General features: G+C 45.1%; 1 protein-coding gene across 2 annotated transcripts in view; it reads left to right on the top strand.

Annotated features, from left to right (window-relative positions):
* Window positions 1–21,273, top strand: part of PIP4K2A (phosphatidylinositol-5-phosphate 4-kinase type 2 alpha) — a 172,623-nt gene that overhangs the window by 142,729 nt on the left and 8,621 nt on the right. For both annotated transcript variants that reach the window (XM_064591975.1, XM_045874294.3), the window contains one exon: window positions 13,736–13,849. In XM_064591975.1, coding sequence (XP_064448045.1) covers window positions 13,736–13,849 — 114 coding nt within the window. The remainder of the gene's footprint in view (window positions 1–13,735; window positions 13,850–21,273) is intronic.

Below are 21,273 nucleotides of genomic sequence, written 5' to 3' on the forward strand. Positions count from 1 at the left end.
TGGGAGGCGAACAGTGCCAGGGAGTGTGTGTGGAGGGAGGGTGGGGTTCAGAAGGACTCCCATGGGTCTGGTTTGGACAGTGGGAGCGTGTTGGTCCCACTGAAAGAGAGAGCAGAGTGGAAGGAGGCACTAGAACCGAGATGGTCAGTAAAAAAAGGCTTGGAAGACCTCACAGGAAGGGTGATCAGCCAAGACAGGGAAGTAGCTGAGGCCACCCAGGATGAGCGTATGGAATAGAAGTATGTCTAGAACCAGCCCAGAAGAACTTCATCATTTAAGGAGAGGGTGAAAGGAGAGAGTCCTGCAGAGGATCAGCCAAAAAGACAGGAGATGAGCAGACGAGCCAGGAAAGTTTGGGTCTGTTCAGACATTTACGGAGTATCTTTTGTGAGCAAGCGTTTCTCCAAGCATTGTGAGAAATACTGCCTTGAATAATGCCCCTGGTCTCGGGAGACTTGCCCTCTAGTTGTATCCTAGAAACCAGAGAAAGAGAACTGTCCCAGAATCAGATACTTTTGCAAGGCCAGGTAGGATGAGGACTGAGAATTATCCATTGGACTTACCACCAGGGAACTCTGGTGACCTTGTCCATGGCAGAAGCCGGGTCACAGAGGGTGATAAAGTGAGGAATGGAAAAGGAAATGGCAGATTCTTCTCTGACCGTTTGTATTTTTACTATGCACTAGTGAATATATTTTTCCACTTCTGATCTCCACATAAATCACCCTGAAGGCACCAGCTTTGGCCAAAAGCAGGAACAATGGACTGCTGGCTTCCATGTTGCTATGACTAAACGTTTCGTCCAAGTGCCCAAGACCCTAGCGGGTATTTAGGTTTTAGTCCATGAGAAACTCAGAGGTTTAGTAGGATTGGGATTTTCTCCTAGGAGAAAACACCTGGACTGTTTGAAGAGCCACACAGACTTTTCGGCATCATAACAAGAAGCCAGCCCCTGAGTGAGAACTATGGTGGTGATGACATTCACCACTCCACGCTGGTGGCTCTGTGTTTACTTTGTTCCCAAGTCCCTCGAGACTATTGCTGGCAGACCCCACCCTTTTCCCCCCCACTCTGTTCATTTTCATTATTTCAGGTTTGATCACCCGGGGCATGGTCCACTCTGCCAATAAACAGTGCCAAGAAAGACAGTTAGAGGCCGTGGGGTGGTTGCTGCTGAAGCCAAAATCATAAAGTGAGTCCATGTATGAAGGAAAGCCACAAATTTTTGACATCCTTGAGGCTTACTATTTCATCAGAAGCAGACCATCCAGTTGCTTATCCCTCCCTCCACTGCTCTGCCTGTAGGACCACACACTTTCCAGAAACCCATGGCATCCACCCCATTTCCACTGCCCGCCTCACCGAAAGTGCTGAGCCCTTTGTGGGTATAGGTTTCTGTGCAAAGAATGAAATTACGGAATTTGTCTAATAGAAACCCACTTTTCTGAGGAGGCTACTGAGGATGCTTTTATCCTGTACTGAATTGTTCCTCAAAATATCTCCCCTGGAGGTGGGCTTGGAGAAGTCAGCAATGGAAGGACCTTCCCCACCTCACATCGCGACAGATGGGAGACCCGTGAGCTTCAGTTCCCGGGCTCTTTCACATAGTCAGTGGCAGAGGTGAAACCTTACCTTCATCTGGGGGTTATTTTTTTTTTTTTACTGTTAACTGTGATGTCTTGGGATTTAGAAAGGTCAGTAGTAATACCTGACATTAGTTGAGTGTATACTACGTGCCAGTGTTTTACATTTTACGTGAATCAAGTCATGTCATCCTTCCAACCATCTTACGAGGTTGGAGCCATTATTACTTCTTTTGAGTAAATGAGGTTACTTCACAGGTTCGGTGATCTGTCCAGAACCCCCCACTTAGGACGTGGTGGAGTCAGGCTTCCAGCCCAGGGCTCACATTTCTGACCACGGTGCTGTTACCCTCTGAATGACTGGCACTTCTCAGTCTCCTTTTTTTAAAGGGCCTATTACCAAAAATTCATAGCAATACCGTGAATCATGAAGCATTCCCTGCACTGACAAAAACAATGTTTTGGAGTTAAATATGGTACGAGAGCCGTTCATTTTGAGTCTTAATTTAAAAATCTTCAAAAGTCGTGAAATAAATCGTTTCTTTTCCTACTGTGTTGGCAAAACAACCAATTCACATTTCCTCCATTTGAGGCTTTTGGCATGTTTGTAACTAGGCATGTTTGTAACTACAGTCGACGTCACTGTTTCTTAGGCCGGGTAAACACTAAAGTCGTCTACGCCATTGCCCTGAGGAAGAATCCAGTGCTCTCTGCTTCCTTCGGAGCTCGGGGTTCGTGATAGCTCTGCTTCCAGAAGGAGCAGCTCCAAAAGGCCACCCACCTGCCCTTCTAGTTTACAGGCGCTCGCGGGGCAGGGCCAAGAGGAAATACCTTATAGATGAGGAAGTAAAAGTCATTAGAATGTGTAATCGATGGAGACTCTGCCTGCCTGTGTGGGTAGGAGGGCATCATGGCTCTGATAGGCAGGTTGTTTGTAATCTGGCCACAACTGAGGTAACAGTCACTAAACTGTAATACGTAAAAATAAATGAAATGTATATAATGGTGCTGAACTCTTAAAAACATTGGGTTTTTTTAAGTTCCAAAAAATATATTCGCCTTTCTCTTTCTGTCAATTTTCAGGTTTTCTTTCCATGAGCAGTTAACATTTTTCCTCTTCCAAGAAAGCATGCTATTCTTTGTCTTCACAAATAAAACCATAAATGTTATCAAAACAATCACTCTTAAGGCTAAAAATACTTATTTTCTACGTTTTCACCTTTTATGAATGAAATCCCACGATCTGCCAAGAATCTTTCATTGCTATCCCTGTGCAACTGTGTTCTCTAAGAAATGATTGTCATGGTGCAAAGGATAATTTTCATAAAGAATCTCCACTGACATGGCTTAATTAGTCATCTCAATTGTGAGTCTTCCTTTCATCTGAGTCATTACAACTGTTTTAATTTCCCATACTTTCAACTTGTTCATGACAAGTTTTGAAACCGTCATTTCAAATATTTAGTGCTTATATAGGTGCACACGAGTCCCATCCCCTTCGATTTCAGCTTGACACGTAATTAGTGTGATTTGCATTAGCATAATAAAGAAGTTATGTCGCAAAAATAGTGGCATCACTTTCATGGCAACAAGTATCAGAACACGCATGTACAGATGTCTTGAATTTTTTTTTAAAAAAGCAGAACAGTGCTTTTTTTTTTCCATTTTTAAACCGTTGTCAAATTCTGACAGCTGCTATGACTTGTTTTATTCTTTAATTCTTTCCTTTTTAATGGAAAGGCATCTTCCATTCATGGCTCTAGCAGTTTAGCCGCCTCTAAATGAGAGAGAAACGCGAATCTCCCTGGTGGTCGATCTTTCCACAGCTGCGCGGCGATTCCACTGTGACATCAAATTAGTAATTATAGCTGAGCAGGCTGCTTTTTACAAAGGACAGTCTTAGCATGCCGCCAGCAAGCAAGGGACGCAGCAGGGAGCCCGGGGAAGTAAAAGAAAACATAACCGGACTCACTTGATTTCTGGGGGATTTGACCTGACTCTTTAAAGAGCCCAGGGTATTGAGAGAGACAGTCCTGGGGATTTACACAAATATGCATTTTGTTCATCGTTCTGAACACTTCTCCTCAAAACTCGTGTCTGATTTTATGAGGTAAAGCAGAGCCTGTGTAATGGACTCACTGGGTCACTAGACGAAGATTCCTTTTAACATCTAAGCTGCTCCCTGGGAGCCACGTGACAGGAAACAGGTGCCGCGGGATGGGCGTTTGTGTGACTGTCGGCGATGATCGTTGTTGAGGCGTGGGAGCCACGTGACAGGAAACAGCTGCCATGCCATCAGCGTTTGTGTGACTGTCGGCGATAATCGTTGACGCGTGGGAGCCACGTGACAGGAAACAGCTGCGGCGGGATCCGCGTTTGTGTGACTTTGTCTGCGATGATCGTTGTTGACGCGTGGGAGCCACGTGACAGGAAACAGCTGCGGTGGGATCAGCGTTTGTGTGACTGTGTCGGCGATGATCGTTGTTGAGGTGTGGGAGCCACGTGACAGGAAACAGCTGCGGCGGGATCAGCGTTTGTGTGACTGTGTCGGCGATGATCGTTGTTGAGGTGTGGGAGCCACGTGACAGGAAACAGCTGCCATGCCATCGGCGTTTGTGTGACTGTCGGCGATAATCGTTGACGCGTGGGAGCCACGTGACAGGAAACAGCTGCGGCGGGATCCGCGTTTGTGTGACTTTGCGATGATCGTTGTTGACGCGTGGGAGCCACGTGACAGGAAAGAGCTGCCATGCCATCAGCGTTTGTGTGACTGTCGGCGATAATCGTTGACGCGTGGGAGCCACGTGACAGGAAACAGCTGCGGCGGGATCCGCGTTTGTGTGACTTTGTCTGCGATGATCGTTGTTGACGCGTGGGAGCCACGTGACAGGAAACAGCTGCGGCGGGATCCGCGTTTGTGTGACTGTGGGCGGCGATGATCGTTGTTGAGGTGTGGGAGCCACGTGACAGGAAACAGCTGCCATGCCATCGGCGTTTGTGTGACTGTCGGCGATAATCGTTGACGCGTGGGAGCCACGTGACAGGAAACAGCTGCGGCGGGATCCGCGTTTGTGTGACTTTGCGATGATCGTTGTTGACGCGTGGGAGCCACGTGACAGGAAAGAGCTGCCGCGGGATCGGCGTTTGTGTGACTCTGCGATGATCGTTGTTGACGCGTGGCTAGTGAGCTGCAGAAAGCCGCCTTGTCCATTCTTAGGCATTGTGAATTGCACTAGCAATTAAGTGACTGTCACCATCTCGGACATTTTACCTATTACTGAGTGAAGGTTCGGGAGAATTGATCATTAATACCCTTACATCGAGAAGTGCTTTCCCAAACCAGTGTTCAGCATTTCTTTTGTGATGTTTAAATGGTAACAAATTACAACTAATGACGCCGTCTCTCGGGCTCTTTGGGATGCAGTTAAAGGCAAGGTGACAAAGCTGCTGGGACAATAAGGGACACAAACACAGCGGCATGTCCTGTCCCCCCACCCCGGGAATCCTCCCGCCGTCAGCTGATGATCGGTTAAAAACGAGGCGATCGCAGCTTTTACGCGCCAAACTCAGCTCATGCTTGAACCTTCTGTAAAATCCCTTTTCTCCCCAGATGGAAGCGAATCATTTCCCTTTGCCAGCCAGTGCTAGAAACGCCGATTCCAGCCCCCAAAGGGGAAGGAATAGCTTCCCATTTGGGCAGAAGCAGGGCCTGTTCTTCAGACCTTAAGTTAAAGGCAACGCGGGTAACATCTGCCTCGTGGCCCAGAGATGTTTTATAAAAGGGGCTTCTCGGGGAGGGGTCCCAAACAGCAGTCGTGGATCAGAGTCCCAGCCCCTGCTCTGGCATTAATGGAAGTTCGGGGGTTGGGGATAAATCATTTCACTTTGTCATCATTCATAAGATGAAAAGATGTGATTGTATCACTGGTTCTCCTGCTTTAGCGTCAGAATCTCTTATTTCAAACGAAGCTCGCCCCTCCTGCAGAGGTGCAGATCAGCAGGGGACTGGACTTTGAGAAGTCCTGGACTTGACAGTCACTCACATCCTGTCTGTTCCAAGTATGGGTGAAGGTGATTGCGAAGATTCATGGGAGGAATGTTTGGAACTGTCCTATCATATCAACGGATGTCGGGGCAAGCCATAAGAACCCTATAATGTAAACCATAGGGGTTAGTCTGGGAAGTGGAGTTTTTTAAGAGTCAACTCATTTGGAATTTGCTAAGAGTGGCACATGAAAAAGAGGGGGTAACATGTAGTGGCTCTTGGGAGCACCTCCCAGGCGACAGCATTAAAGTCCTTGGCCCGTGTGGCTTCCAGTGGTGTGGAAACCCTCAGTTGCCTTCAGTTCATTTTTATGTCTCTGGGATGAATTCAACCCCGGGTATCCACCCCAAGCACACAAGGAGCAGTGCTGTTGGATATGGGGATTTTTTTTTTTAAGCTGACAACTCTTATTTAGTTGGTCCAGAAAGAGTCGTGGTGGAAAGAAAACTTCAAAATTTAGAATGGGGCCTGAATTTAAGCCAAGCTGCTGCAGATGCATGTTTTTTAAAATAATAAAATTGTGGGGGTGCCTGGGTGGCTCAGTCAGTTAAACATCCGACTCTTGATTTCAGCTCAGGTTGTGATCACAGGGTGGGGAGATCGAGCCCCACATCAGGCTCTGCGCTGGGCATGAAGTCTGCTAAAGATTCTCTCTCCAACCCCAACCCCTTTCTAAAAAAAGTAAGACTAAAATAAAATAATAAAATAGTGATGTTCACTAGGTTAGTATTAAACCAGAAACCATATAGTACTTGTCCTAAGTTTTCACACTCTTGAGATTTCTTATCAACACCAACATCCGTACAACAGAATCTTCCAGTCAGATCGTAACAACCTATTTTGTGGGTCCCGCATGCAGGGTAACTGTGACGTCACAGCCTGTGGAGGAAAACCAAACTGTCCCCATTGATACTGCCCACTTACAGTTAAAGGGCCATTACGTTTTGGAAAGTATGACAATATTTGAAAAGCAATATATTTCACATTTTAAATGTTAGCTTGAAAATCTTAGGGAAAATAAATAACCAACAGCTGGGCACTGCCCGCCCCAGGAGAGTTCTAAGCGGCAAAATCACACTGGGGCTTCCCTGGTTTTGTGCGACTTAATTGCAGCCTGGTTTCACAAGTGTGTGAAAGTATATTCTCTCTCTACATTTACACATAGACAAGTTCAAAGTAAAAATGAACCTTTCACATGCAGATGCTGGTCACAAATGTATCCACTCTCATTGTGGAAATTACAAGGTAGTAATGAGCTGTTGGATCAATTTCCAAGCCATGAACTTGCATAGGCATTCCACTTAGTTAAAGAAGGTTGTTACATGCACTTTTTGTGAGAAAGCACAGGTTATCTTTGCTACTTCTGTATGAACTCTACCCATATTCACTAACTTGCCTTTTCGTGTATCAAATTTGTGGCTTGGATGTTTTGAGAAGCAGAACTGATTTTATTATAAATCTCTAACATCTCTTATTACCCTAAAATTGATACCACATATATGATGTTATTCAATCAAATTATCTTTATCCTAGCTCCAAAGCAAGGATTACCTATAATTCTCTCCCTCACAGAAATATTTCTGTAGAGTATATTTTCAGCCCCACAGACTGATTTTTATGAGGTGTTTTGGAAAGTCTGCTGAAGGGGGTTTTATTCTTTCTTTTAATTTTCATTTAGGTGAGTTTGGAATAACAAATAAATCAGGAAAATAAGCAGTCCCTAACATGAGACAATAATTAGTACATATTTTTTTATGTTGTGTATTCAGCTCCGAGTGTGACAATACAGCGCATCAAAGGGACACCAGGCGGCAATCTTTGACATCAAGGCTTACAATTAGACTTTAAAAATGGGTTGCCAAATGAGCACGTCGAACACAAATTCATTTCTTTCCGAAGTATATACAAGTCCTTTAATCATAGAGAACTATGCTATGCATTATCCTTTGCATTGAAACCTTCTGGTGCCAAAATCCTGTTTGCATTAAACACACAAGTGTGACAGGAGTACGTTACATTTTCCTGTTAGGGTTTCCATCCAGGCGAAAATAAAACGTGGCTCTGTATTATATAAGTTTTGGCTCTGTGCATTTTGAGTATACATGTATTTTTTACTTTCCTATTGGTAGTGGCAATATAAAATACCATAGACTCTTAGTATAATTTAATATAATTGTAGCACAATGATAAAACCCAGTATCATTTTCGTTTGAATTCTGTGTATATGAAGGTACGTTTTTGACTGTGAATACAGATTTCAAATATTTGTGATTTTTTTTAAAAAATTCTTTCTGAATCCTCTAAGAGATAATTTGATTTTCTATTCTCATAAAATAAGACTTCTATATCATTTCTCTGGCTTTACGAGCCCTTAACACAGGCAGTATTACTAAACTCCACGCACATGACAGCAGTCATATATCACATCACAGAGCCCTTAGTGAAGTAGGTAAATATTTATATATAACCAACAGGTTAACTTCCATCTGAAACAAGATGTAAGTTCTTTTGCTAAACATTTATTTTTGGATTTGTTTTCAGAGAATCTGCAAAATTTTTACTAATTTGGAATCTTAACGTTTTTATTAAAAGTGCTATTTTTATATTAGAAGGGCAGTTCTAATGCCTTGTTTTGTTTTGTTAAGCCCCTTTCTACCCTTTGCCTCCTAGTTCCTCCCGGGATCCAGACTTTCTGGCCACAGAAGCACAGGTTCATTTCTAAAACTTCACCATTGTTAGTTCTGTGTACTTTTTCCTTTTTTTTAATCTCAAAGCCCTGGCCAAGTCTGTCCTTAGGGATCACTTATGTCTTTTATTGAACCTGAGGGAATAATAAGTAATTACTTATATTCAGAAGCATTTATACATGTGAAATATCCATGTGTTGGCTGTCTTCAAGCTCTGACACAGTTGCGTGTATATCCTGACTCTCAGGGTCATGTTCATTTGTGTTGAGTTACACATAAACCATTTCTGACCATGACCAATATCGTTACATAGTATGTTTCTTACTAATGAAGAGTATAGACTCGTGAGGGACAGATTAAACAGCTGGTTCAGAACATCACAGCTGGTATAAAAATGTTATATATGCCAAACTTTTTAAAAAATCTTGCTCTGGATTTATCAGCAATGAGTTCTTCTCTGGCTACACAAGCCATACTTGACAACATGACCAACAAATAACACTGACGATGATGTTTGTATATAACCCTCCACGTGGCAAGCACTGCCGTAAGCTTTATAGGCGTATGAACTCAAGTAATGCTCACAGCGGTGCTGTTTGCTAATCCCCATTTAAAGAGGAGGAAACCAAGTCACAGAGAGGCCAAGTGACTGGCTCAAAGCCGCACAGCTAATAATCGGAGGAGTTGAGCTATAACCCCGGCAGCTTGGATCCAGTTTGCGCTCAGAACCTGACACTTGAGTCTGTGTCCCGTGCTGGGCCCTGCCGAATGGGCCTGGGGTCTGGTATCACCCCGCAGGAAAGTGTGAGGGACATGCATCCTGCTAATTTTATCCACACGATGGGTAGGTTGCAAGGGGAATGGTGTCTGCTTGTGCCTTTGGCTACCTTGGTGCACTTACATGTCGCATTAGTAGAGGTGAATGTCATCTTGCGTCCAATCCACCCCAATAGAGTTACTTCATTCCGAAGGGAAAGTGACTTTGCCTGGACTCTCCTCTGAGTTTGGTTGTACGCAGCCTCCCTCGGCTGGCTAGGGCCTGGGAGCAGCTCCCAGAGGCCCCCAGGCAGGGGTCCTGGCCCAGGGCCGGGGGGATGGGGGAGGGTGATGGAGCTCGGCTTTCTTGGAACACCTTGTGTGGTACTGCAATTCCCCCGTCACACTCGGAGGCTCCCAGCCTCCACGAAACTGGCCAGGAGAACTTAATTCAGAGGGAATAAAGAAAGACTTAACCTACCACCACTTCAGAAAGGTTGCTGACCGCTGGCTGGGAGCCAGCCTCGGAGAGTCCGCAGTTAAGAAGCGATTCTGAGCTGATGTCTTTAGCTCTGGTGGTTTCCTCCGCCCTCTGGCTGGTTCTGCATTGAACTAGAAAGGGTATGAAAGACACCCATTAAAGAACCAGACCAGTGACTTCGAGGCTTTCAAAGCTCTCCTAAGTGCAAATAATCCAGTGTTGCAAAGCAAAGGGTGGACTCCATTGCTACCCGCAGTTATTTCCATGCTGCTCTGCAGACCTCACCTTTGTGGGCCGTGTACCCCGAGAGTGCATAAGTTCATTAATTCACAGCCTAGTAGTTTTCTCCACTTAAAAAAAAAGTGTTTAAATATAAATACTTCTCATTATCAGAGGGATGTATAGAAATCGTTGTAAAAGCTAAGCAATAAAAAAGAAAAAAGACACACCAAGAAACAGACTCTCAACTATAGAGGACAAACAGATGGTTAGCGGAGGGGAGGCGGGTGGGGGGATGGGGGAAACAGGTGATGGGGAGAAAGCATACACCTACCATGATGAGCACTGAGTGACGTCTAGAATTGTTGGATCACTCTATCGTACACCTGAAACTAAGATGACACTCTGTTGACTGCACTGGAAATTAAAATTTAATTTTTTTTAAAAAAAGCTAAGCAATAAGGTTTTCTTGAGCATCAATCACTGTCACGTGATTTTATCGGTGTCACGTAGCTCTTGGTAGAAAAGAACAAAGTTCTTTTTTTTAAGAAAAGGTTTTGTATGCAGTCTCTCAACCTATGTTTTAAATCCATACAATTCGTGGGCGCCTGGGTGGCTCAGTTGGTTAAGCGACTGCCTTCAGCTCAGGTCATGATCCCAGGGTCCTGGGATCGAGTCCCGCATCGGGCTCCTTGCTCAGCAGGGAGCCTGCTTCTCCCTCTCCCACTCCCCCTGCTTGTGTTCCCTCTCTCGCTGTGTCTCTCTCTGTCGAATAAATAAATAAAATCTTTTTAAAAAATCCATACAATTCGTTGAAAGTTCACATCGTCGGTGGCAATGACAAGCGGCGCTCGCTAGCTGTGTCACACGGGTGTCGGCGGAGTTCTCGGAACAACCCACCGCAGCCGAATGACAAGCATCAGGCGGCCCGGGTTCCCGTCTCCACGTGAGAACTGGCCACCTAGCTTGCCAGGGTGTGAGACCTTAGTTAAGACCTTAGTTAACCGGCATAATCTCTCTGAGCTCAGTTTGCTGGCCTCTAAGGGTAATAGTTAAGATTGTTGTGAAGAATAACCGGGACGAGGCACTTAAATGAATGGATGCAGGTGAAATGCCTATTAGCACAGTACCTACAGCTGCTGGTGCTGCGGGGCGTGTTCCCGTCCGGCGCCTGAGGCCCCCGCCCGGAGAGGTCCAGAAGCCTCGCCTGGGCCCTGGCAAGTAGGGCGCGGAGCCAGGCTCCGGAACGTCGGGATTCGCGTCTCCAACACCCTGGTGGTGCTCCCATGCGCTCTGCCCCACCATAGACACTGGGGGGTGGGTATGCGTAGACCAGTGTTGGATTCCTACAGCAGCTGCCCTGCTAAGGATCTGCCTTTGCCTCTTGAGCCTTTCGGTAAGCCCTTAGGTCTTTTAACCAATCTGGTTGCCCCTTTTAAAACTTGATCCAATCTAAATGCGTCCCTAGTGCCTGTGAAATTCACAAGTGAGCTCAGTAATAGAGTAGAAGGTGCCCAGAGGTTTATGAGCGAGGATTAAGTTTTCCCTGTCACATGCGGTAATCCTGCTGGGGTGAACCCGAAGTGGCATGCGTCTTCGTGAATGTGCCTGGAATTACAAGCGCCTCTCCACTGTGTCATTTACTGCCTTGGCTCTGCTCTGACAGCCCCGGCTTCAGGTTTCCCTTGCTCCCACAGAACCCCAAATCCCTCTGCCCTTCTTCTCTTACACGTATGAAGCGAGTTGTGGAGTTGAGGCCAATACCTTAATCCCTACCACCGCCACCCACACATGCCGCCGTCACCCCCCACACACAGTTAGACACCAACAGCCAGGGTGTCCCCTTGGAGAATCCCCTCCTTCTCCGTGTGTGTGTGTGGGAGGGGGGAGATCTGGCTTCAACCCTTTCTTCTAAGGCACTTCCAATTTTGTATTTTGGGTGGTATTTATCACTGCCTTCTGGCTTTGTGAAACTTCAGATCCTTGCATTTCATTCGCTGTGAAACTGCGTTATGTTTATAATTGTGCTGGAAGTGGACCTGAGGGTTGAGTGTGGTTGACTCAAACATTTCACGTTAATGTGCTATCTTCACACGTACGGGTTTTTATGTCACGTTTATGACATTTTTAAATTATTAATGACAAATTGAGGGAGTCAGTCTACCAGGCGCCTCCATAGTTTTTGTGAAGAATGGCATTGTGTTTTTATTTCCTCAAAACTCTGACTCAGCATGAAAGTATTTGAAAGTAGATCAGTCTCCCCCAAGAATGGTATTATTTATCCGTCTGTTTTGCATTCTCATGCTGCCTTGTTTTTTTTTTTACCTACTTGCTCTCCTGTCTTTCAAGCTAGATCACAGACTCCTTTAGAATAGAAATGTTGACCTATTCATTTCTGCATTTCTGTACATGACTCATTCGGTAACTGCTAATTGAATCAAATCTTTGGACTTCTGATCTTTGCTATAACTGCTTTGTAAAGATAATTATTTTGGCAGTAGTTTTATCAAATTAAAAATTACAAAACTTCTGGGGCGCCTGGGTGGCTTAGTCAGTTAAGTGTCTGCCTTTGGCTCAGGTCACGATCCCAGGGTCCTAGGATCAAGCCTCGCGTGGGGCTCCCTGCTCCGCGGGAGTCTGCTTCTCCCTCTCCCTCTGCCCCTCCCCCATTCGTGTGTGCACTCTCTCTCTCTCTCTCTCAAATAAAATCTTTTTTAAAAATTGTAAGACTTCAAATTTTTGCAAAGTTAAAATGAGTGGCAGAGCTACAAATTTGGAATTGCATAATATATGTGCATATACGTCTGTGTACAGACAGATGTGAATAGTTCACGTAGAAGAAAAAGTGAGCAGTTCAAGCATCTGAAACGTGGTTCAGTAGATCTATGCAGTGGGTTTTCTTTTATTGCTCTGAGTAACGGGGGGGTGGGTAGTGTGGAGAGCAGTAAGGAGACTATGTCCTTTCCTTGGATTTTCTTTTTTTTCATTTAGCTCATACTTATGGGAAAGAGAGCTATTCAGACATTCATTGGTGTACTAAGATGGTGTCTTATGTTGAATTCCTTTCAGCTGGAAGAAATAAGCTGTGATTAGCTGACAGGAGTGGGGAGGAGTTTTGATTAGTCTTGAACTCTCCCAGAATGCAGGTTGCACGAAGTTAAATAGAATAATGCACACTTTCAAAATTATATGCCCATATTATCCTATAGCATAAGCTCAAGTTTTTTACTACTTGTGACCCATGTTTCGATCATCACGCATGACTTTGCATTGTGACGGTCACTGTAAGGACAGTGTAGTTGCCAGCTCACCACCTTCTTGTTTATTTGTAAAGGATAGAACATCTTAATATGTTTTATGTTAAGACATTTTCCTTTGGCCTGGTCCAAATGCCAACAGAATTTTCTTCTTGGTGGGGTGGTGACCAGGAAGGCTTAGAAGGGACAGATGGCCAACCTCTGGCTGCATATTCTCCCTGACTGAGAAATTAGATAGGATTATGGATGGTGCTTTTCTGAGGCAAGCTGACCTTGTTATTTGTAACATGAAGCCAGCAAAGGCTATCCAAAAAGTGCCAGGGGTGTGGAGTTGGGTTGTACCAGTAAGAAAATTGAAGGTTCCTGACAAAGAATTCCAAGAATACAAATTCTATACTTAGAAGACTTCTTGTAAGAGAGTGGATCTCAGAAAGCAGGTTTACGCCATGAAATCTGTTACAAAACTGCATAATATGGAGTACGGGTGACTCTCCATTCCTGGTGCGAATGCTTCCTAGTGGTCGTAGCTCACTGGTGCCCCCTTGCGGTATTCAAGCCACCTCACATTTTGTGCCTCGGGTAAGAAGCCTGCGGTGAGGGAGGCACACTCCATTTCCGGGGGTGGAAACTTAACCTCCGGGGTTGGAAGGCATGTATTTCTGAGATTTTATTCAAACTTCTTTCATTCCCTTTGTCGTCTGCTTTAGGCCAAAGAACTACCGACTTTAAAGGATAATGATTTCATCAATGAGGGCCAAAAGATTTATATTGATGACAACAACAAAAAGGTGTTCCTGGAAAAACTGAAAAAGGATGTTGAGGTAAGAAAAAATCAGCATCAAGAACAGCCCCATCGTAGAAATGTCACCACTCTTGATTTTTAGAAGCTTCTTCAACGGTCCATTTAAATCTGCAACCAAGGCAAAAATACGTATTGTACCTTATGAAAATCACATCTAAACAGGTGCAGCTCCTTCCTCTAGATGACAGACCAAGGAAAGCACCTGATGTCATCTGCGGGGCGTCCCCACCCTCGGCTTGCCACGTTCTTGGTCGGTGGGGAGCCTGTGCAGTGGCAACCTGCTCACGGACTGCCCGCAGCAACCAGACGGAGGGTGACGCCGAGCGATGACATTCTGTCACACAGCAAAGCGTTTCAAAAACAAATGTTTAGTAACTATTTGAATTTGGGGTTTTCTTCATCTAAAGCACATCTCGGTGTTAGTAAACAGAGCCCCGGTCACCTGATGCTTTAACATTTCTACCAGCCTCTGTGAAAGTGGTGTCATCAGGCCACCAAGCCTTACGCGTGGTGGGGACAGCACCAAGGCTGGTCGCCACCCCAGCGTCATGGGGGATGGTTGTGACACAAAATACTGTGTGACAGTGGGCTTTTCGTCTCTCGTGAGGGAGGCTGTTTTGCTTAACTGTTATTTTAAGAATTAAAAATATACTCTTCCCTATCCTTTTGTTGATTTTAAAGGCATCACAGCCTTGTTGGATTTCCTTTTGTGAGTCCTTTGGAAATTAATTCGGGGGGAAAAAAAGATTTTCTTGAGATTCGTTAGGTTTACAAGACCCTGCAAAGAGAATTCTAATGTAGACAGTTACTGAACAAAGTTTTTCTGAGCTGTTACTTTCCTTCATCTATATGTGTGAGTATGGTATACCTTTTTAAAATTTTTTTACTTTGAAATACAGTTCCTCCCACACCAGTACAGCTCTGCTACTTACAGGCTTTAGGGGAAAGTTTTCCTCTTCATGTCATTAAATAAAAACAATTAGAATGGTTCAAGCCAAAGAATGAGTGTCTTGCATTTGAATGTATCCCTCATGAGGGCAGAGCAGTTTCAGTTTCCTTTTTCCTGTTCTGACGTCTCTTTCATTGTAAGACACCCAGACTGACTGAGTGAGTTCATAACTATTTTTAGGTCATGAATTATTTTCATAAAAAAATGTTTACTTTTTTTTTAAACCTACCTGGTGTATATACTTCAATTAGAACCTAAGTAGTGTTTATTTCTGAAGGATACAAGTGTCTACTTAAAAAGAAAAGTAGAAGAAAGTGTTTGCTTTTATCATGTAACATTTTTTTCTCCAGTCTTTCATTAACAAGCATTTTTTTTCCAATGTTGCCAGTGATTATTGTTACAGTACGTATTAGTTAAACATTAAACATTTCCCATACTTTGGTGTCAACTTGATCTGATAACTAAGTACTCTAGGTAGACCTACTCACTTTCGGGTTTTTATTCGTCAATCAGCAAATCTTTAATTTTGAGAATAATACCAATTGAGCAATTATGGTAAATATCCTTTAGGGTTATGTGCAATCTGCCAAAAAAAAAAAAAAATTTTGTTTCCATCCCTTTTTCTGTTGGCTGTGTACCACTAGGATATTTAGACTCCAGATATAATGTAACTGAAGCAGTTCAAATTTACAGTTGAATTACATAAGGATCCTCTTAGCCCTTTTGTTGTCTCTAATAATGTCGTTGATTAGAGGATTTGGATAGTTTAATCCCATGCAGGGCTCTTGCACTTAGCTGTTTTGTTGAAATTGAAGCAGGGCATAAAGCATTCTTTTCATTAAAAAAAAAAAATTCTCAATGGCTGATACAAGTATCTTTAGTTTTGAAATTCATGCAGAAGCATCATTAAATTTTTAAGCAGGTAATTATGGGGAAGTGGCTTGACATCTGATCTTGATAAATGAGACTAGAATTTAATCTAGTTTTGTTTTTTCATTAACACTGTGCTTTCTAATTTAGCTGACTGGCCTATTTGAGTACAGTTTTTTGGTGGGGGGTGGGGATGACTTTGTTTTTTACATAATGCTTAAGGTAAAAGATGAGTTTATTATAGCTCAAGAAGTAATCTATTTTTGTAGCAAAAAGAAAAGAATTGTCATGAGAATCTAGCTGCTTTTTTTTTCTTTTTGCAACCGAAATCCTGCTCTGTTCATATACCCTGAAAATATTTCAATTCAGAAAGTTTTGCACATAACTACGTATTGGTGAGCCCTTTTCTCCAAAAGACAGTGCTCTGTGGAGAGTGAAAATCACTTTGGCCTTCTGGGCTGCATGTTGTCAGCTCCAATCATGACGGTAGACGGTGGATGGTGGAGAGTTGGCACCCATCTCCTCTCATTGGCTCACGCTGGAAGCCTGGGGGTGTCGGGGAGCCCCTACCACAGGCCATCTCAGCTGTCATGTTTATGGGCCTGCAACCTTGGAAATGGGTGGGAGGGTGGAGGTGGGGGCGGGCATGGTGGGCCACCAACATTGACGGACCCACCGGTAGAGCCTAAACTCCGTCCCAGGCAGTCATTCTCTCTTTCATTCATAACAGCTCCGGAGGATGAGTGCTGACATTATCCCAGTCTATGGATGAGGAAACTGAGCCCAGAGACTCTATGTGATTTGCTCAAAGACGCACAGCTACTAAATTCAGACTGGGATTTGAGGCTGTCAGAGGCCACCCTCCTAAACTGCTGTGCTCTAAAACGCAAATTAAAAATGTTCGTGAGAACACAGTTGAGACTTTGTTTCCTGACGAACGCCCCAAAGGAGGATCATTATAACTTTTAACAAGTGATACGGGATAACTGTTAAATAGGGCGGGTTGGAATTTTAATTCTGCATTGCAGATGTGTTAGGAGGTGGTAATTCAGTAGAACAAATGTGTTAATAAAGTTAGCAAATAAAACGAATTTAAATGTTGTGAAGGAGAGTTTATTAATGGCTCTCTTACCACATAGTCTTCTAGAAGGGTTTGTGACAGGGCTCATTAAAGATCTTGAAGAAGATTCTAGCTCAAAGATTTGGCATAAAGAGGAATTAATTATGAAGGAATCAGATTAGGTGGGATATTCTGAGGAAAAAAGAAGCCGACCAAAGGTCTGGCAGATAATTATTAAGAAGTTGGAAAGGAGGAAAGGCGAGGGACCTAAAGATTATAAAGATTTAAAAATTGTCATGCTTTGAAATCTTATGTACTTAAAAAAAATCAATAAATTTGAGTCAGAAGCTTAAAGGAATGAACAGAAAACAGAGCAAATATGTATTAAGTTCCTTAATGTCAGCTGGAGGCAAACCCCAGCAGTGCAGCCCTTAACCCCTTCCCTCCTTTCCTTCCCCCCTCAACGTGGAGTCTTCCAGGCCTCAGTCGTTTTGTGATACCCAGCAGGAATTTTCTCTAACAAGAATCTCAGTTTATTGCCACATTTCATTCCGCTCTACTTCCGAAGACATTTAAAATTAAGTCTGTGAAGATAAGAGCTAGTGAATCTCTGGGCTTTTCCACGTTTCTCCTCTTGGCCCACCTCACTTGAGCCCGCTTCCGGGCTTCAAGTGCGTATTTGATGAAAAAGGCCTTCTACCGTAGCAACAACACGGGCAATTAGGTCACAGCCTCCACTGTTACCTGCAAGGCACTGTTTTCATTGCCTAAGCTACATTCTCTCTCCCTCTCCTCTCTCCCCTCCCCCATGAGCTGAGTGGTATTATCCCATTTTATAGTTAGAATAACTGAGGCTCAGAGCTAGTGAGAGAAGTAAGATTTAGTCTCCCGTCTGACTCCCAAACCTATACTCTTTTTCTTTTAAAGATTATCTGGTACTTTAATTAAAGAATAAAGGGGTCACCCTTACCAGCAAAACCTATGCTCTTCCCCACTCTGCTGTCCTTGGTCTTCCGTTTCCCTCTCAGTGTCCTCAACCTGAAAACGCACGTAGCACCCACTTGGGACCACAGTCAGGGTCCTTGATCTTGGGTGGGTCACAGCAGCTGCTTACCTAGAGATGCATTTTACATGTCACCGATGGTGAGGTTTGGGACGCAGAGCTGCCTTACTGGGAAGGAGCCTGGGCAGTGGTCTGACTGCAGAGCTCAGGCCTGGGAAGGGGCCGGCCATTGTGAGCAGCACTGATGCAAGAGGGGACACTCGGGCCTTGAGACGCGCGCGCGCACACACACACACACACACTCTCTCTCTCTTTCTCTCTCTCTCTGAGTGAGGTGGTCCAGCCCCGGCTGTCATCCGTGCCCAGCTGACCTTTGCAAGTTCATTACGGGCAGCCCCCTTGCTTTTGTAATAAAGCACACTTGAAAGCCGGCCACGTGAAGGTGGAACGGTGGACTTACCCGTTACAGACCTACTCCGTACCACAGAGCGCAGACGCGTGGTAAATGGTCTCATTGTGCCTCGGGCAGAGGTTTCTTTGTTGCTTTGTTCTATGTTTTCACTTGGCTGGGGTGATTATTTCTTTGAGACGGGGTTAGGGAAATTAGGGTGAGTTAAGCAGCAGGCGTCTCATTCACTTGTTCAGTAAATACCAAGAGCTACCAACACTTCCCGGCAGTCAGGAACGCAGTGAGGGCAGAAACGGCCAGAGCTCCTGCCCTCTCGGGGCTGCCACGTTCGGGGAAGATTATGCTCGACTCACATAATCCAACAAGATACACGTGCAGCTGAGCCAAGCGTCATTAGGGCAAAGTGCGCTGGTCCACCCGTGCCTGCGCTTTGGGGATGTGGCCTAGGCAGGAATCGGGAAAGGCTTCCCATAAGCAAGTGTCTCTGCAGCTGAGATCTGCAGTCAGGTGGCAGGGAACTGGGTGCTGGTAAGAGGGCCAGAGGGTGGGCCGGAACAGGGTTCAAGGTGGCCCAAGAGGTACTGGCACCAGACTATCCTGGCCCACTGGGCCATGTTAGAGCTTGCTTCTGCCCAGCAGGATGTGGGATACCATGGGAAGGCCTTAGGCAGGGACTGGGCAAGATCAAATTTGCATTTGGAAAAGATCTTCCCTTCCCAGAGGGGGTCAGTTCACACAGCATCGATTTTTACCACTTCCCAGGGAGCTTCCAAGGGCCCGGGAAGAGCAGGGACAGAGAGAAGGGGGCCTTTGTCCTGCCCCGGGTCAAGCGGAGCAGGACCTGGCCCAGCCAAGCTCCCCCTAACCCTGCACTCAGTGCGCGCAATCGCGCATACACACACACACACACACTCTCTCTCTCTCTCTCTGCAGGCAGGTGCTGGTTAACCCGTGTCTGCAGCGGTACCCAGACCTCTGGAGGGTGTCTGGGGTGGGCAGAGGGGGCAGGCCAGATAGACAGAGGGGTCGGGGCCAGCGCTGTGCTAGGTGTGGGAGGGGACAAAGGAGGCGCTGACCCCGTTCTCTGGGAGCTCAGAGGCTGAGCTCAGCCCCAGGCACAGCTCTCTGGGACCCATGGCCACCAGTGAGCACCCTGCCTGTCATACCTGCTTGGTGGGGTGGGGGGTGGGCAGAGGGTATGACTGGGGATTTCTGATGCAGTGTTTCCCGAATGTCTTCTGTTTCCAAATCACTAGGCCCCCGGGGCATTCTGAAGGGGGGCAAAAAGCAGGCTTGGTGATGCCGTCAGTGTGAGGCCTGCTGCTGGCGGATACCCCTCGCAGAGACTCACAGTCCTTAGTAACGGTGGGAGGCCGTCCTCCTCAGAAACCATTTGATTTGATTGACTCATTCTTTCCCCTACTAGTGTTGCAAAGAACAGGACTTGGGAAAAGCTGCCTTAATGCAGTTTCCAGAGCAGCCTAATGCAGTATAAAGAACAAGAGCTTTGAGCATAGGATCCTGAATTCACTCCTCCTTAGCTTTGATTCCTTGGGCAAACTCTTTTAATCTCTCTGAGCCTGTTTGCTGTCTTGCATGGGGATCCGAATGCCTATCTCAGGCGAGGCCAGCTGTCTCTGTACCCCGCAGTGCCCGGCTCTCTTCCACATCCGTGCGCTTGTGGGGACCACACCATGTACCCGAGGTCAGGCTACGTGGCTGGGTGGCTGGCTCTGTGTGGGTAAAAGAGTCAAGCACTTCATGGAGTTGTTACTCCCCCAAGACGGGGAAGGCTGCCCAGCCATCTGGCCAGATGCACCCTGACACCCAGCAGTTGCCAGGAGGATATGGCAGGACGAGCAGTCTCTGGCCACTGGCTGAGGGAGGTGGAAAGTTGTTCTGTGAGGACTTGAAAAGGGGAGTTTGGGAAAGCCCATGGGAGGAACAACAGCTTCCTCTGTAAACTGATCGAAGGCATGAGAGAACCAGCACTCTGTTTTGTTTGTTGTTGGCTTTTTTTTTTTACTAGACTAAGTAACATCTTTATTTCTTTACCCAGCTTTATTGAGGTATAGTTGACACACAGTATTATAAGATATTTAATGTATACATGGTGATGATTGAGTATGTATCCATTGTGAAAGGATTTCCCCATCAAGTTATGAACACAACCATCACCTCACATATTGACCTTTTTTGTTTTTCTTTTGGTGAGAACATTTCAGTTCTACTCTCTTAGCAAATTTCAGTGATACAATACAGCATTACCAACTATAGTCACCATGTTATACATTAGATCCTCAGACCCTATTCATCTGATAGCTGGAGCTTTGTACCCTTTTACCAACTCTCCCTATTTTTCCAGCCCCTTCAGCCCCTGGCAACTGCTTTTCTGCTGTTTCTAGGAGTTCAAATCTCACACACACACACACACAGACACACACACGACATCATACAGTATTTGTCTTTCCCTGTCTGGCTTACCTCACTTAGCATAATGCCCTCCAGGTTCATCCACGTTGTCACAAATGACAGAATTTCTTTCTTTCTTAAGGCTAAACAACATTCCACTGTATATATATATATATATATATATATATATATATATATATATATATATATCACATTTTCTTGATCCAGTCATCCATTGACAGACACTTAGCTTGTTTCCCTACCCTGGCTATTATGAATAATGCTGCCATGAACATGGGAGTACAGAGATCTTTTCGAGATAATGATTTTGTTTCCTTTGGAGCTATAACCAGAACTGGGATTGCTGGATCGTATGGTAGTTCTATTTTTATTTCCTTGAGGAATTTTCATACTGTTTTCCACAGCGGCTGCACCAGTTTGCATTCCCACCAAGAGTGCACAAGGTTCTCTTTTCTCCACATCCTCGCCAACACTTGTCCTCTCGTCTTTTTGGTACTAGCCACCCTGACAGGTGTGAGGGGATAGCTCATTGAGGTTCTGATATGCACTTCCCTGCTGATGAGTGATGTGGAGCATCTCTCTGTGTACCTGTTGGCCATTCAACACTCTTTTTTGCCAAAGGGTCTGCATGTATCAACTTTTAAGTATTAGGTTTCTCTTACCTTGCTTACATATCTAAATAAAGATTTGTGTGATTTTCTTTTCCCCTGAGCTTAAAT

This window comes from Mirounga angustirostris, unplaced genomic scaffold (assembly GCF_029215605.1).
Source record: "Mirounga angustirostris isolate CCGP_5_RB_7025 unplaced genomic scaffold, mMirAng1.0.hap1 SCAF_5, whole genome shotgun sequence".
NCBI classification, from domain to species: Eukaryota; Metazoa; Chordata; class Mammalia; order Carnivora; family Phocidae; genus Mirounga; species Mirounga angustirostris.